At 41.6% G+C, this 17,053-nt stretch overlaps 1 protein-coding gene across 1 annotated transcript; it reads left to right on the top strand.

The window, feature by feature from the left end:
• The first annotated feature begins 7,222 nt into the window (after positions 1–7,222).
• On the top strand, positions 7,223–16,792 carry LOC125706619 (annexin A2-B-like). Its single transcript, XM_048973369.1, has 13 exons — positions 7,223–7,325; positions 8,479–8,539; positions 9,313–9,406; positions 9,977–10,071; positions 10,375–10,488; positions 10,923–11,013; positions 11,120–11,199; positions 11,289–11,348; positions 11,486–11,579; positions 11,776–11,871; positions 13,919–13,977; positions 15,211–15,333; positions 16,351–16,792. Exons 2-13 carry the CDS (start codon positions 8,489–8,491, stop codon positions 16,408–16,410), a joined length of 1,017 nt encoding a protein of 338 aa, XP_048829326.1. The 5' UTR covers positions 7,223–7,325; positions 8,479–8,488; the 3' UTR covers positions 16,411–16,792.
• Positions 16,793–17,053: the final 261 nt, after the last annotated feature.

Below are 17,053 nucleotides of genomic sequence, written 5' to 3'. Positions count from 1 at the left end.
TTTCCATTGGTAATGCTTGTGGTCATTTTCTGAAATGCTTGTAAGATCCTATGATATCATTCTGCTTTTAACTGGAGCTGAAATGATACACTGCGGATCACCACAGGGTAACAATGGAAACATAAACTTGTGGTTTGCCTTGTTGTCAGTATAAATTCCTACAGATCATTGTCAGCATGAATTCCTAAAGATATATAAAAGGAAAAACATTGTCTTAGATGTTTGTATCTCTGATACTAGTCACAAAGTGGTGCATCCTGTCTACTGAACTCTGGACTGAGAGACAGAGTATTTCAAAGGAAGTGATGTAATATAAGGCATTAGGCTCAGACCTGCTGAATGCTCAGATATAGATAGGTGTGTCAGAGGAAGGGTGTTTATCTCTAGTCAAACGGACCCTCCCCAGATAAAAGGTAGTATTTACTGTTTTATAGTGATTCAATTCTCTGTTTTCATACCACACACACCCAGGAACATGATACTGAGTGAGACATGGTACTGAGACTGTGGAAGAGACTTGTTAAGACATTGCATCCAATCAAATGGTATCCCTAGGACCATTTTGCACTGCGTATCACTGTTCCTTAATGAAAGCTGTTCCTTTAAAGGAGCTGGACAGCAGAACTGGCATCTTGGTGTGAGAATCACCGGGAGAGCAAGGAAGGTGGAGTCATGATGGGGCCATGTGACCTCACTGTGACAATGAATCTGAAGACTTTAGCACATAGACTGTGTGAGTATTTGCACAATATTTCTGGTTCTGCCTTTTGCGTCAGAGAGCACAGATCATGCCCCCCCCCCCCCCCCCCCCCCCGGTGACTCTTTTGTTCTTTAGTTGCATCAAATTATTTTCATGTTGGCACCTGACCTTCATCGTGCCAATGAGTGAGTGATTTCACAAGTCATACTGCGACTCCTCACAGCTGACTCACTGAGCAAACATAATAATAAACTGCATTTCCAGACAGCGGTGACTTCATGAAGGCTTACATTGCATTATCATTTATTTATTTAGCAGATGCTTTCATCCAAGCGACACACAATTCAGACAGCGGGGTCCAAAAAATATTGGACTGGATTATTTCTGGACCTGAACAATCCATCTGTTTTATTGCTTCAAAATTCTACATTTTAACTGTACTTGAGTGGAGGAAGCCGTCTTGCTGACTCCTAGTTCTTATTATAGACTGTGTTTTTAGATGAGCTACATACTAATACATAGTGATGGGATATAGCACTGAATCAAGGCACCTTATGTATTAGTACTGCTTTCTGGGATTGTACCAATTATATGCACAGCTAAGCTCATAACTGTTATTCCTTTGTAGCCTTTATCGCTATAATTTTATCGTTTTATCAGCTGCATTTTGGTCTTCTTTCTTTTAATTTATGTTCATGTGGTTTGTCAGTGTTTTGTCGTTTTTTTGTTCACTTTCATTTTTGATGCTACTGGATTTAATTACATCCTTACGGTCTGTCAAGACATATGGAATCATGTAAAGCAGTGTTTCCCAACGCAGTCTTTGGGGACCCACACAGTCCATGTTTTTGCTTCCACCCATCTCCCTGCCAGATAGTCCACATTCACTGGGAGCTGGGAGGGAGCAAAAACGTGCACTGTCTGTGGGTCCCAGAGCACCGGATTGGGAAACACTGACCTAAAGGAAGTGGTCCACTTTTACCACATGGTGTCTTAAGGAAGCCTAGAGGTTGCAGGAGTACCACAAGTGAGTCCTGGTTTGGCCTTCAGTGGGTGGGGACACAGGGCACAAAGAGACCAATCACACTGGCTCTGTCACTTCAACCAGTCACTTCTACAGCTTTACCTCCAATTGTTGATTTTGAGCATTAGTCAATTCTTTGACCAGCTCAATCACCTAACAAGTGTGTATAGCAATGTTTCTCAAACCAGTCCTCACGGACCCCCCCCCCCCCCCCCATACAGTTTTTACTGCCTCCCAGAAAGAACGTGAACAATCCGGGGGTCACTGCAGACCAGGCTGAGAAACAGTGGTACATAGTACATTAGTACATTAGTAGATGGCACTGCAGCAGTGAGTCCAGGAGGAGTTTTCAGCTGTGGATTTCAGTTTTAGAGACCATGGTGCAACTCTTCAGACTATGATGGATAAAATAAATCTATATAAGAGAAGTAGAGTCACTACTTGTAGTATAGCATAGAAAAAAAACTACCTTTTTGTAACAACGCTGCGGTGGAATTCAAGAAACTGCATAAGGTGGTTGAGAAAACTGTAAACTGTGCCAAACAGCAATACTATTTCAATGATGTAGAGCAGCTTAAGGCCAGGGATCCTGGACAATGGTATAAGGCAGTAAAAAAATCGAGAGGTGATGAGAAGGACAGAGAGGGAGGATCGGCAGTAGAGCTATGCAAAAGGAATGCAAAGCCTTCAGCCTGCAGATTGCATCAGTATGGGAGGGTATTAATCGTACCAGCCCCAATACTGAGACAGTTAAAGGAAAACTCTCCTTTCACCCTGCCACTGAATTCTGTGTCAGACAAATTAAGGCCCGTTTAAGGAGACTCAGTGACAGGATGGCTGTAGCCCCTCTACTGAGTGACCTTTGTCCATTATCTGCACCACCGGCCCACGTTTTTAGTCTCTCTCAAATCCCTGGGAATTGGGAGAGAGCAAAACTGGACTGTTTGGTGGCTCCCAAGGACTAGTTTGAGAAACACTGATCTGCACGATTTCAAAGTAGTTCTGCCCGCCCTTTGACATATTCCAGGCTTGAGCGTTGTTTGTACAAAATTTGAAGGACTGCTAAAGAGCAATTTCTCAAGAGGTTTGGTCTGGTCAAATCCCCTCAACATGGCTTTTTTAATAACATGGCCACAATATCTACATGTGTGGAGTTTGCATGGTGAATGGTGTGTGATTGGTCGCACCCTCGTTTATTTATTTCTTCATGGGCAAATGACGCCATTGATCTCCTTCAACTCCTGTTCGCTATAGCATAGTTTGGTATCACATGTGAGCTCTGGCTGACCATCTCCCTTTATCTTAATGGGAGATTGCAAATAGTGAAATGGGGTAACTGTAGGTCAAGCCTGCAGGAAAAATGGGCAATGAGCCACAGGGAGGCGACACTGTAGTTTGGGAGGCACAACCAGGAATGAAGATGTGGTGAGATCATTAACAAAGACAAACCTGCACTTTGCGAAGTGTTGTTTAGAAGACCAGCTGGAAGGCAGACAGGATGAGTTGTAGAACAGGGACGTCAAACTGTAGTCCTGGGGGGCCGAAACCCTGTGTAGCTTAGTTCTTTCCCTGTCCCACCACAAATGATTCAGTTCAAGAGCTGTGTGATAATTGGATCAAGGAGTTGAATCAGGTGTGTTAAATGAGGGTAAACCCAAAAATGTGCAGGGTTCCGGCCCCCCAGGACTGGAGTTTGACACCCGTGTTGTAGAATGATGTGAGCCTTTATCAGTGATTATATCATTTATTTTCAGAAAACAATGGGCTTGGTGTTACAATGGTTGCTTCATGGTCTGTAGGAACCGCTATAGACCAAGTGAGCAGAAGTTAATGAATAAAAGCAGCGGAGGCTTGTAGGGTGGCAATAAAAGATGCTTTTTTTGTCTAAATTTTATTTATTTTAAGTTTGTATTCCTCTTTTAAAATCTTAAAGTAATTTAGAACACTAGTGGTGAAAACTGTGGAAACGCTTCCAACTTTTAGAGTGCAGAACTTTATTCAGCTGTTGCTTCAGTTACTTATTTAATCATAAGATTTTTACAAATATCAAAATAAAATAACAAAAACCCAGAGAAGAGGGTGAACAGTGTCTGTTTCTGCCCCGTTTATTTCCCAAAAAAGTAGCCGTGATATGAATAATACTAGCTACAGCCCATTTATTGGCTGCCTCAACATAGTTATTTGTAGTTTGTTGCACCAGGAACCAAACTAATAGCTCTGGCTCAGCAGTTATATTTATGACATTCAGGTGCTGCAAGGATTTATGCTATTTCAACACTTTCAGGAGGATTTAATTTCCTAAGAAAATACCACCGTTCCCTTGCAAGTGTATCTGGGCAGTTTCAGTGTTTCATCTTGATGACCTACATTATCGTTTCACATGCAGCGCCAGATAAATACGACCTGAGTTGTCCTGGATGTGTACAAGTCCCAGATCTTCAGTTCAGCCTCCTTTAGCTCTCATTGCCCTCCTTTGCATTGTTATTCCATCATTCCTATACATTACATTAAAAATTATATATATTTTTTTCATTTTATTCAAGTCATACCTATGGTCATGTCATATTAGGAATGTGGGGCGGCATGATGGTGCAGTGGTTAGCACTGTTGCCTCACACCTCTGGGACCCGGGTTCGAGTCTCTGCCTGGGTCACATGTGTGTGTAGTTTGCATGTTCTCCCCATGTCGTCGTGGGGTTTCCTCCGGGTACTCCGGTTTCCCCCCACAGTCCAAAAACATGCTGAAGCTAATTGGAGTTACTAAATTGCCCATAGGTGTGCATGTGTGAGTGAATGGTGTGTGAGTGTGCTCTGCGATGGGCTGGCCCCCCGTCCTGGGTTGTTCCCTGCCTTGTGCCCATTGTTTCCAGGATAGGCTCCAGACCCCCCATGACCCAGTAGGATAAGTGGATTGGAAAATGGATGGATGGATATTAAGAATGAGTTTCTCAAAAGCAGGACAGCATAAAATATTCGAGATGGAGCCACTGGCTCTAGGAGCTTAAGTCTTCTGCTCAGGTGATTGTGAAATTGTTTTTAGCAACAGGACTTGGAGATGATGATATGATCGGTTTTGTAAGCTATGGAGGTAAACTTACTTCAGGTTATCTAAGACTGATAGACCAGATTCTAAGCATAGTAACCAAGGATGTTAATTGTTGCCCAGTGAGTGATTGTATGCTCCCGTGATGAAAGAAAGGTCAAAGTTGACCTTTGGGTAGGGCCAGACTTTGTGAAACAGCACTTAACCGTGATAAAGTCATCCTGTGAGTCACTGTGAGAAAAACTGGAATCAGGATTGAGCAATGTTTGAGTCAAACTGGGTTACCATGACTGCAAATGTGATATACATTGGAGAAACCAAATTATTGTAATACAACTGCTTGGCTGCCATCAGATATTTGTATATCATATAGAAAATCCATTATTTTTCAGAATTATCTGATTTACCAGCCTGCAGCCCATTCTTTGGTTTGTATAGCCTACTCTGTACTGCCCTGTATTATACATTATATCAGACACTCTGCATTATGAAGTAGAATAATGATGTCACATCACTTCCAGGAAGGTTACAAAGACCTCCTTCCTGATCCCTAGCCACTCCATTCCCATTAGCAGTCCCAAGTGCTACTACTTTCATCCATCCTTCCATTTTCTTAAAACCACTTGTCCTATTCAGAGTCACAGGGAGTCTGGAGCCTAAGGGTACAAGGCAGGGAATAACCCAGGATGGGGCGCCAACCTATTGCAGGGCAAACACACCATTCACATACCATACAAACTCCACACACGGAGCCATGGCAGAGACTCGAACCCTGTGCCACCCCTGCTGTGTTTATCATATTATGCGGCTTGCTGCTGATCTTGTTTGATGTTTTTGCTGTTTTATTCAAGTAGGGTAGGCAACCAGCCAAATTCACTGCTTCAAACCAATAGGCCTAAACCTATGTTTTGAGTGTTAAAGATGCCTTTGGGATCTTTGTGATCGTTTTTCCCATATCCTGTTCTCAAGTACAGGAAAGGGCTTGGCAGTACAGACGTAGGAGAGGATACCAGCACTACAGTCTTTCAAGAGAAAGCAGGTGAATAATTAGATGACTCGTGTTCTGTTGTGGAGCCTTTTTAAGCTCAAGTGATCCACCTAAATTAGCCAGCTAACAGTAATTCATTGATTAAAATGAAACACAAAACTCTTTATTTCAAAACTCATTATTATTTCAAAGTCTCTTTCTTCAGGAAATATGTTTATGATTAATTATAATATAAACTATACACTCAGTACAAAATGGCCACAGTTTCAATCTGTACATAGTATAATGAGTTAAATTACATAGTTATGCTTCTCTTTGTTATACCTTTCTATCTGACCTCAGGGTTTCAATCTATAAATTCCTACAAAGACCAGCTACCCTCCAATAAGATGGTCATGCTGTTCCTCTTCAAAGCACATTCAGAATATTATACCCAAAGTACACATGCATTATGCAATAATTAACAGAGAAAGCACCATCAAAAATCATTAAAATCCAGCAAGAAATGAGAAATGCCTCCCACTGTAGAAGATGATTGGAGGTCTGTAGGTTATCCTTGCGTTTAATCGAGTGTCGCTTACACCGACTCCTCTTGAATCCTTCGTCAACACTGCCTTTCGCACACTTTCACAGTGTCAGTGATTATTCAACAGTGCTGCCACAGCAATAAAGGGAGACGTTTCTTCGACACCTTCTTGGCTCACCTCTTCAACGAACAACACACAAGGTGAAAAGTGTCATCCGCATAATCCCATAAAGCAGCTGGTAGTGGATATGGAGGCCAGGACTCGGAATTCAAAGACTGGCAGGTTTTTATGTCCCTCATCTTACCCCATAAACCTTGAGTCTCAGATTCTGTAAAAGCCTCCCTTAGAGATCTAATACTGTGCCTTTGTGTATGTTCTCTGTGATAGACTGGCATCGTGCCCCGGGGATACCCCAGCCTTGTGCCCTTGTGTCTGGCATAGGCTCCAGACCCTGAGCAGGATAAGCAGATACAAGATGCATGGCTATGCAAAATATCTATGTATACAACTAATGTAAATATCTTTGTATAAAAATTTTAGGTAAGAAGCTAAATCACAGAGGCATGAGGAAAGAAATGCGACCTTACCATCCATGAAACAATAAATGATAATATTACAGAGAAAATGCTAGCAAATCCAGCTAAAGAATCAGTTATTCCCAACCATTAAGAGGCACTTTCGCACTACGTACATACAGAGGTCTCACGCATCATGTATTTGCTGCCTTTCAGTCTAAAAACGTTAATAAAAATCCAGTCAATCTATTAAGCCTGGAGAAATAGTCCCCCTTGATTTCAGAGACTTCCACTCAGCTCTTTTTGACCAATGTGGATTTCTTATAAGGATTGATGACTTCGCTAATGACCAGTGTTGGAGAAGAGGTTCTGCTTAGGCGGGGATCAGAGAGCGCGGTGAGAGTGGGCAGATGTCGGGGGCAGGGCCTGAGGCTCAGCGCACTGAGTGATACGGTATTTAAACACCACACCCAGCGGCACGACATAGCTACAGACACTGTGTGAAACCTCACCAGCCCAGATCACTAAGGTAAGTTCTGCTCCGTGTATTTCAGCCCTCACACAGTGCTTTGGCAATAAAGTAAGAGCAGAATTAGCTTTAGTCTGTTATCACATACAATATGGATCATGGCTATTTATCACAACAACTTTTTAAAGTGTTTATCTGAAAATATTTTTAATGCAATTTTTAATTGCAATTAATAGAGGATGTGGGTTCAGCAATATTTCATAAACATGTTATATGCTAATTCTTATATGTGCAGAGATTCTTTTTACTTGCAGTCAGGCATTTATAAGTAACATGAATGTGTCTAAAACAGTGTTTCTGTTAAGAGACTGCAGTTCACTTCAGTTATGATTTTATTCGTAGCACAATACTATTGTCCACTAGTTCCAGCTTTCCTTATGTTTCGCCTGTGATCATGCTACATCATTTCACAGAAAAGTCATGTGATATGTTCTTATATGTTCTTAGAAGTTATATGTTCTTTTGTTGATCATAAGCTGCTTATGAAAAAATATGTCAAACTGATCAATCATCAAACATCAATTAAAAAGAAATAGTGAAACAACAATTTTAAGTGTTAAAAGAAGTCTTCTGTACTCTGCAAAAACATAATTCTTTTTCACGCAGAGCTTTCCCTAGAACTTTTTACTGCGTAATGCTTTGTCGGTCTGTGGAATTTTCCATGTTTCATTACCAAATTAGCTGAGCATTAGTGCCAGTTGGGTAAATGCCACGGAAATTGAGTCATTCCTAAACAAATGAAATAGTGGCTTTATCACCACAACCGTTACTAAGGAATGAAAGGCTTGGAAACAATTTTAAGAAGAGGGCGGACAAGGTCGGAAGATGTTAGAAACAATTTGTTAGTCTGTGGCAAAAGCCATGACCAGTATTAAGTAACTGATGGTATGTGAAGCAGCTACAGTAACACTCGGGGGAGAGTTTTCTGTGTATTGTGGCTGTCTGTCTTTATCTTGCAGTTGCTAGGTAATAAAAATTACACATTGCCAGGGAATACTTGAAATTGAGGGGCCTTCCCTGCATACACTAGTAAAGACAGCTGATGTTTAAACGGTGTGAACGCCCATATTGTCATATTTTTACAGGACGCTGCAGAGCTTATGGTTTATCTCAAGAGACTTAGACTAGAAATATATATTTGTGTCTTTAACAGGACATTCAACATGGCACTCGTAGCTGAGTTCTTGGGACAGTTGACCCTTGATGTGTTCGGGGTAAGTCACATACTTATCTAACAGCATATAGACTGCAAAGACAAGATTATTGCAGTTATTTTTTGACATATATTAAATGTTTAATTCATTATCTACTTGTGTGGGCATTATATACTTGATTTATTTTCATGTAGCTACTATAAATTTATTGTGAAACTGATTGTACGTTGAGGTGTCAAATATGACATATTCTTGTGATATGTAATATTTAAGTAAATTCATAGTAATACATTAAGCAATTATTTGTGAGCTTAACACTCATTTTAAGGCTTAAAATCATGAGATAGTAGCAGCAGGCCCTGTGCAGTTTGAAGTTCCTTATGGGGTTACGGGAGAAAAACCTACTCATTACCGTTTTATCTGACCAGCAAAACACTGTATCCCTCATTCTAAATGGGACTTAAATACTGCTTGCATGCTGTAATACTGTGCCCATAATCAGAAGATCGTGGGTTCAAATCCCAGGGTAAGCAGACTGATGTTATGGTTCAGCCCTTGAGTGAGGTCCCCTGTTGGCCTATGGATTGGTTGACCCTATGTTCTCAATTGTATGTTACTTTGGATAAAAGCAATCGTAAATAAATGAATAAATAAATAAGCAATGAAATAGACAAGCACATGCAAATCTGCAGTTACAAACATGGAAATTTCACAATTTCTTCAGGTAAACAGACAAAAGTAACGTTTTGTAAAGCAGCAGAACCACGAAAACATCAAGTGTGCGTCACGTGACCTTGACGTGCTTTTTTTCCCTCCTGTCTTGAAAACGGCAGGATAACGACCCCAAACACCCCACGGTGGTACCTGTACCTGACTTCGATCCTGAGAAGGATGCTGCTAGGATAGAGACTGCCATCCAAACCAAGGGTAAGTAAAATGGGTGAGGACGGTAAATGCATCCACGACTGCTTGAGCATGAGTGCCGCTTGCCAAGAAAAAGGCTTCCATCAAACCCAAACACAAAACTTACTCTACTGTCTACCTGGAAACTGTTCAGTTCTGTGAATTATCATCATAGGGTGATGAGAAGCCTGCTGTTCCACAGGCGGTAATGATGATAAGGACAGAGCTAATCTGTGTCATTTCTGCCTAGAAATACTGACCTCTGTGTTTCCAAAGTACCATGCGGCTAACACATTTAATCCATCTAAAGTTCTCCAAATTAGGGAATGCGTTTTTATGCATTAATTAGGGAACAAAGCACCACAATTTACAAATTAAAATAGACAAATTGTGTCAATATATGCCTAATGACAGACCCAGTCACAGGCTATAGCCAAGGAACGAAAATTTGTGCGTGTCTAAACTACACATTATTCCCAAAAAGGAAATGTATAATAGACTTGTATGTATTGTTATTGTGGTGTGTGTATTTACTTGTTAGTTTGTGATTCTGCATTCCCATTTTGGAAATCTGACCTCCTGCATCGTTCTCAGGTGTGGATGAGCAGACCATCATTAATATCCTCACCAAGCGCAGTTACTCCCAGAGGCGAGACATTGCTTTCTCGTACGAAAGGAGGGCAAAGAAGGTCAGGATACTTCAAACCAGATCAATAAATATGCAATTTTATGGGCTAGCGCCAAGACTCAGTTGATTGCATTTGTCAAGTAGTAAGTAGGTAAAGTTTATTTATAAAGCGCTTTTCACTGGGACGTCACAAAGCGCTGAACCGTAAAATGAAATAAATAAAATGCCACAGAAGTTAAAATACGGAATATTGAAACAGAAGCCATCCGAAGGCTTGTTTAATGCCTTGGATTGATTACACATGCTGTGGAAAATGCACATGGTCACTATGGGCAGTGCATAAACACATGGGCTTGTTCCCCAGGACATGATCACAGCCCTGAAGGGCTCTCTGAAGGGCTCTCTGGAGACCCTCATCCTGGGTCTGATGAAAAGCACGGCGCAGTACGACGCCTCTGAAATCAAAGCCTCCATGAAGGTCAGTAGAGCATTTCTTCTGTCTCTGCTTGAAACATTGGCAGCACAATCTCACACTCAATAGACTTGGGCTCAGCAGCTGTCCTGGGATTCGTGTCGGACTTTGCTTAAAATATCCTGACAAACAGACTGAAGGGCAGATACAAGCAACAACCCAACTTGGTTATACAATAAACTCATTTATCAACTGACATAAAAAGGATGGAAAAAAAATCACTCTCATCCATGAAGACATCACAAAGATTTATCAGCCAGCTCTGTTAGCTTTTTTTTTATGAATGTGTAAAAATTTACAGCTTCCTGTTATGAATTTCCTCAGCATACTTTTATCCTGCTCAGAAATATGGAGGCGGTGCATGCTATTTTATGCACTCGTTATTAAATGCTGTGCATTTGTGCAAACCACATAGCTTATTAAGTTTTATTCCTTGGTAGGGACTGGGAACCGATGAAGAAACCTTAATCGAGATGGTGTGTTCCCGCAGTAATAAGGAGCTGGTGGAAATTAAACGTGTCTACAAAGAAAGTAAGTGAGGGAGCCCGTTTTATACTCTGTGCCTGACAGTGCCCTTGTGCGTTCAAAGGAACAAGGCAAAGCTGAGAAATTATCTGAACGACCCCTGTCTCTACAGTGTTCAAGAAAGATCTAGAGAAGGACATTGCTGGAGATACCTCAGGGGACTTTTCTAAACTGCTGCTGGCTTTAGTGCAAGTAAGTTCAGACACGACGACATCAATGCAGATAAGATAAACTGGCTCCCTTGATTGTATTGTCATTGTGCTTCTTCCATGTGCCAACAGGCTAATAGGGAGGAGCCTAGCAATATTGTGGACTATGCGAAGATTGACCAGGATGCCAGAGTAAGTTAGCGGCCTGAGTGAATGATGTCAGCTTGAGCCCTTATAGTAGAAGACAATAGTGCAAATCACAGTGTGTCTTTGGACTAACATCTCAGTATCTAGTTATTTTTGATCTCACTGGGCTCTATTGTGACCAGGCGCTGTATGAGGCAGGTGTTAAGAGGAAGGGAACCGACGTTGCTACGTGGATCACCATCATGTCTCAGAGAAGTGTCCCACACCTTTGCAAAGGTATCTCAAATGGCTTACTCCCCAGTGAAGAAACACTTGTTATGCAGAGAGTGTAGCTGTCGTCCGTCTTATGAAGACCTTTGACCTAGTGCCACATACCATGTAATATACCATCTAAAAATACCCTGTTTTCAGAGGGGAAGCTCCTGTGATTGGCCGGCTGATTAAAATATAACTATTTCTCTCCCCCACCTAGTGTTTGACAGGTACAAGAGCTACAGCCCTTATGACATGCAGGAAAGCATCTGTAAGGAGGTCAAAGGGGATCTGGAAAAGTCTTTCCTGACACTGGGTATGGCCATCTTTACATTTACATTTTGCAAAGCTGGTGATTTTAACACCCCTTCCTCTGGAAAATCCACAATTATATGCAGTGAATGCCGCAAAGAATTCCTGGTCTTGGTTATACTGGGGAGCACTGTGGCGGTGCAGTGGTTAGCACTGTCACCTCGTACCACTGGGGCTGAGGTTCCAGCCTCAGTCTATGTGGAGTTTGCATGTTCTCCACACATTGTCATGGGATTTCCTCCTTGTTGTCCAGCTTCCCCTCACAGTCCAAAAACATGCTGAGATTAATTGTTATGTGTTGGTGTGCCCTGCGATGGCCTGGCACCTCATCCTGGGTTATTCCCTGCCTTGTGCCCGTAGCTTGCAGGATAGGCTCTAGACCCCCACAATCCTGTATAGGACAAGCGGGTATAGAAAATAGATGGGTGGTTGCCCTGGACAGGTGCCATTTTCCTGTGGATGTCAACATGAAATTTTGATTCTATGGAATCATGTTTTCACTTTCCAGGTGAACTATCTAAGTAACAATTTACATGAGGGGGGCACCAATCATGTAAACTCTTACTTAATGTATTAATTAACCATTAACTAAGTCTTAGTTACATATTGATCCCATATTTGTTCATCATTAATCAATCATCATTAATCAATCAGGGTTCATGTATTTCCTGCAGTTCATGACTTGTACTTGAGAACTAACTGAGTTACTAACTGTGAAATTGTTAGAAGAAAAATCAACAGAAAAAAATTATAAATAGACTAAAAACAGATAATCGGTTACATGAGAGACAGCTTTAGAATTTACCGTGAAATAAATCAAGGAATCGGGATAAGAAGCGGTCATCCTGTAGTTATCTCATGTGAATGTGTTATGAGGTGCTTAAAGAGCATAGATAGCTTGTTGGTTGCCCTTCTTTGTGGATCAGTTGGTTAAGCCTCTGTGCTGAAGAGCAAAGAGAGAGATCAGGTTCAAGCCGGGCTTTGGCATGTGTGGGCTCATACGCGAGGGCCTTAACTCCTGGGGGCTGCTACGGGCAGCTGCCCTTCGCTGTCAAGCTTTCTCTCATCTCTGGGGAGCAGGATGGGATACGCAAAAAGAGAATTTCCCCAAGGGCATCAGTAAAGCATGATCACTTCATTTAAAGAGTTGAAGTCAGCCTTCCTTAGCCTCAAAAGGTCTATTTTGGGTCCATTGATAGTGCTAAAGTAATCATTCTGGTTGTAGTAGTTTTAATTTAAAAATTGAACTGAGTTCTCAACCTAAATTTCCTTTACTCTGGGATGGATCCCAAAATAGCTGGACAGGGTTCTGCTAATTAGCGAAGCAAACTTTTACATTAATGGATTTGTGTAAATTTGAAAACCATTATTAGACCAATTAGCTCCTCTAAGCTGTAAATCCACTAACATTTTTTCACAGGTAAAGTGAGTGAAGTTTAATGATGAAAAACGTTTGAAAACCCAAAAACTATACAGACTTGTTCCTAGTCTGTTGTGAGTGCATCTGCAACAGTCAACTAAGCACACTGTTGGCTGAAATCTCTAGTTGGGTGTTAACTCTAGTCCAACAGATGGGACTGAAGTACTGCAGTGTTAAACACGATAAAATTATAGCTCTCTAGGTGTGTTTTTAAGGATTTTAGAGGCAAAAATTCATTTAATAAAAGTTGGCTGTTATCATTAGCTTCCGCTATATATTTTAGTTGTTTATTGGTTTAGCGTTATCGAGCTAAACATTGGCGTTAGCAGATTATAGTGGTTACCAAAGCTAAGTTTTCAGTTAGCTGTGCCGACCCCTGCAAACTATTATCAAACAAAAGTCACATTCAGTAGTGTTGAATGAAGCTGTAAGCTCCACTGTAGCTAGTAGTAACTAATACATCACCATCTCCTGTTAAGGGTAGTGGCATATGAAATAAAAATTAAATGTTTAATTTCAAAGACTCCCAAAGTACTTCTGTGAGCACAAAGACACAGAAATAGCCTTAGGACAATAACCACACCGATTAGTGTATCCAAGGACTAAAGGTTCCCTCTGTATCTCATTACAGTTGCCTGTTTCGAAAACAAACAGTTGTACTTCGCCAACAGACTTGCTGAAGCCATGAAGGTGAGTGTCAACTTAATAGCTCAATATTCATTTTTAAAAAATGCTAATGGACAACCTTCTTCTGTATGTGTCAGAAGACTTTCAGCTAAACGAAATGGTGAAACTGGTCTTTACTTAATTCTATGTTCTTGTTTATCCCAAAAACATTTCCTGCAAAAATTACTTTTGGATCTTTAAGGAGTTTTAAGGCTATTTAAATAATTGATTGGTACTTTTAATATACACTGTATTGCCAAAAATATTGGGACATCTGTCTTTACACAGACATGCACTGGTGCGCAGTGATGTGGGAACAGGAAGGGACCGTCCTCAAACTTCTCATAAAGTTGGGAGCATGAAATTGTCAAAAATGGCTTTGAATGCTGCAGCATTAAGAGTTCCTTTCACTGGAACTAAGGGGCCAATCCCAGCCCCTGAACAATAACCCCACACCAAAATCCCCCCCCCCCCCACCAAACTTTACACTTGGCACAATGCAATCAGGCAAGAACCGTTCTCATGGCAACTGCCAAACCCAGACTTGTCAATCGCATTGCCAGACAGAGAAGCGTGATTCAGTCCAGTGGTGGAATGGTTTACACCACTGCATCCGACGCTTTGCATTGCACTTGGTGACATAAGGTTTGGATGCAGCTGCTCAGTCATAGAAACCCATTCTATGAAGTTCTCTATGCACTGTTCTTGATCTAATCTGAAGGCCACATTTGACGGCTGGAGGTCTGTAGCTATTGACTTCTGCACACTGTGCGCCTCAGCATGCGTTGTCCCCACTCTGTGTCACCCCTTCATGACTGAGTTGCTGTTGTTCCCAATTGCTTCCACTTTGTTATAATTCCACTAACACTTAACTGTGAAATATTTAACAGTGAGGAAATTTCACAAACAGGTGACATTCTATCACAGCACTATGCTTGAATTGACTGAGCTCCTAAGAGCGACCCATTCTTTCACAAATGTTTGTAGAAGCAGTCTACATGCCTAGGTGCTTGATTTTATAGACCTGCATCCATGGAAGTAATTATAACAATTCAATGATCTGTCCCAATACTTTTGGCAATATAGTGTATGTGGTATGTTTATTTTCTTGTTGTTTGGTGTTAGGTCTGGGGTCTGGTCAATTTCATATCTTTGGAAGCACTAGCTGATTGCTGGCAGTCTCTGTCCCACTCATGGCCTTCAGCTCACAGGTTTCACATTGCAAATATCCTAGACCAGATGTCTATCTTGCTACAGAGCAAAGGAGCTAAGGAGAAGGTGGTGACTCGCATCATGGTGTCACGTTGTGAAGTAGACCTCATGAAGATTCGCACAGAGTTCAAGAAGCAGCAGAGCAAGTCGCTGTACCAGACCATCACTGTAAGTGTCATGTTCCAGAGCAGGTCATGCCAGCTGTAACACTGGCATGGCTAGGCTTAAATTCTCCCCAATGGGAAGGCCACAGGGGCATGGTGGTGCAGTAGTTAGCACTGTTGCCTCACACCTCTGGGACCCGGGTTCGAGTCTCCGCCTGGGTTACATGTGTGCGTAATTTGCATGTTCTCCCCATGTCGTCGTGGGGTTTCCTCCGAGTACTCCGGTTTCCCCCCCACAGTCCAAAAACATGCTGAGGCTAATTGGACTTGCTAAATTGCCCGTAGGTGTGCGTGTGTGAGTGAATGGTGTGTGAGTGTGCCCTGCGATGGGCTGGCCCCCCATCCTCGGTTGTTCCCTGCCTCATGCCCATTGCTTCCGGGATAGGCTCCGGACCCCCCGTGACCCAGTAGGATAAGTGGTTTGGAAAATGGATGGATGGATGGGAAGGCCACAGGTTGCTGTAATGTATACATCTTAAATCAATGGGAATGCCCTTTATAGAGTTGGTAACAAAATTAGAAGGTCATATTTTAAGGTCAAGCCTAGAGCAAAAATTATCAGGTGTCTTTGTAGAATTGAATGAAAATGAGCGTGACTGGGTAATAAGGTGGACTGCAGTATTTTCATGTAGTGAATTTTTTAAATTGTTGATTTTTCATAAACGTTGATTTTATGGTAAAACACATCACTAGCATGCTAGCTAGTGATGTGTTATTAATAGTTCTGTCTTAATTGGTATGCAAACCATCAGTGGTAAAATGCACGAGTAATTTCTTGTCATAACAGCACAAAGATGTTCTTCTCCGTTCTGCTGCTATGAAACTGGATGGGTTAAGCGGTATTAATTTACAGGTCAAAGTTTACTGAAATGAAGATGGAGCGAAAACGGTGTGCAAATTCGCTTAGCTACCGGAAGTGGATGTTCTACTTGCTGCGTTAAGCAGCTCGAATGGAAGTAAATGGGAAGCGCTAGTGTGACTGTACCTTCGACCTGTGCCTTGTGTTTCCCTGTCCTTCCAGGACCACACCAAAGGCGATTACCAGAAGGCCCTCCTGAGCCTGTGTGGAGGAGATGACTGAGTCCTTCACCATGTCAGAGATCCATCACGGGCCACAGCCTTACAAAGGGCTACAGTTATAATCATTCCAGACACAGCAGTGTTACTGCTCTAAGGACAGTTACAGGACTATGCTTCATGGAAATGAAATAATCTGTAAGATAAAGTAGTATGCACCTTATATAACCAGTTTTATTGGTAATATAATACTTATTAGACAATTTTGCTATAATGATGAAAATACAAAGCATAAATGTATTGACTTAATTGTCCACAAGGAGGCAGTGATACAACCCAAATTAGGGTGAAGAGCTGGCATGTTTATTTTTATGCACTACAAAAACAGTTAATATGTGAAGCATTATCCTTTTTACAAGTCAGAAATAAAAAAATATACACATTTATCTAATGATTTTTCATAACCACTTACTGCATAATATGTAATTATGCTACCAGACCTGAAACTTATGCTAAACAGCTCACAAGTGCACACAAGACAAGATGCCAGTCTTTAGCAGGACAGATGGGCACACACACACAGACACACACACACACATATGCAAGCACACAGACACAGACAGAGACACACATATGCAAGCACACACACACAGACACACACAGACAGACACACACATAGATAGACAGACACACACATAGATAGACAG

Source organism: Brienomyrus brachyistius, chromosome 13 (genome assembly GCF_023856365.1).
Source record: "Brienomyrus brachyistius isolate T26 chromosome 13, BBRACH_0.4, whole genome shotgun sequence".
Taxonomy (NCBI): domain Eukaryota; kingdom Metazoa; phylum Chordata; class Actinopteri; order Osteoglossiformes; family Mormyridae; genus Brienomyrus; species Brienomyrus brachyistius.
Note: the sequence above shows the minus strand (reverse complement) of the source record. Positions and strands in the feature narration are given on the sequence as shown.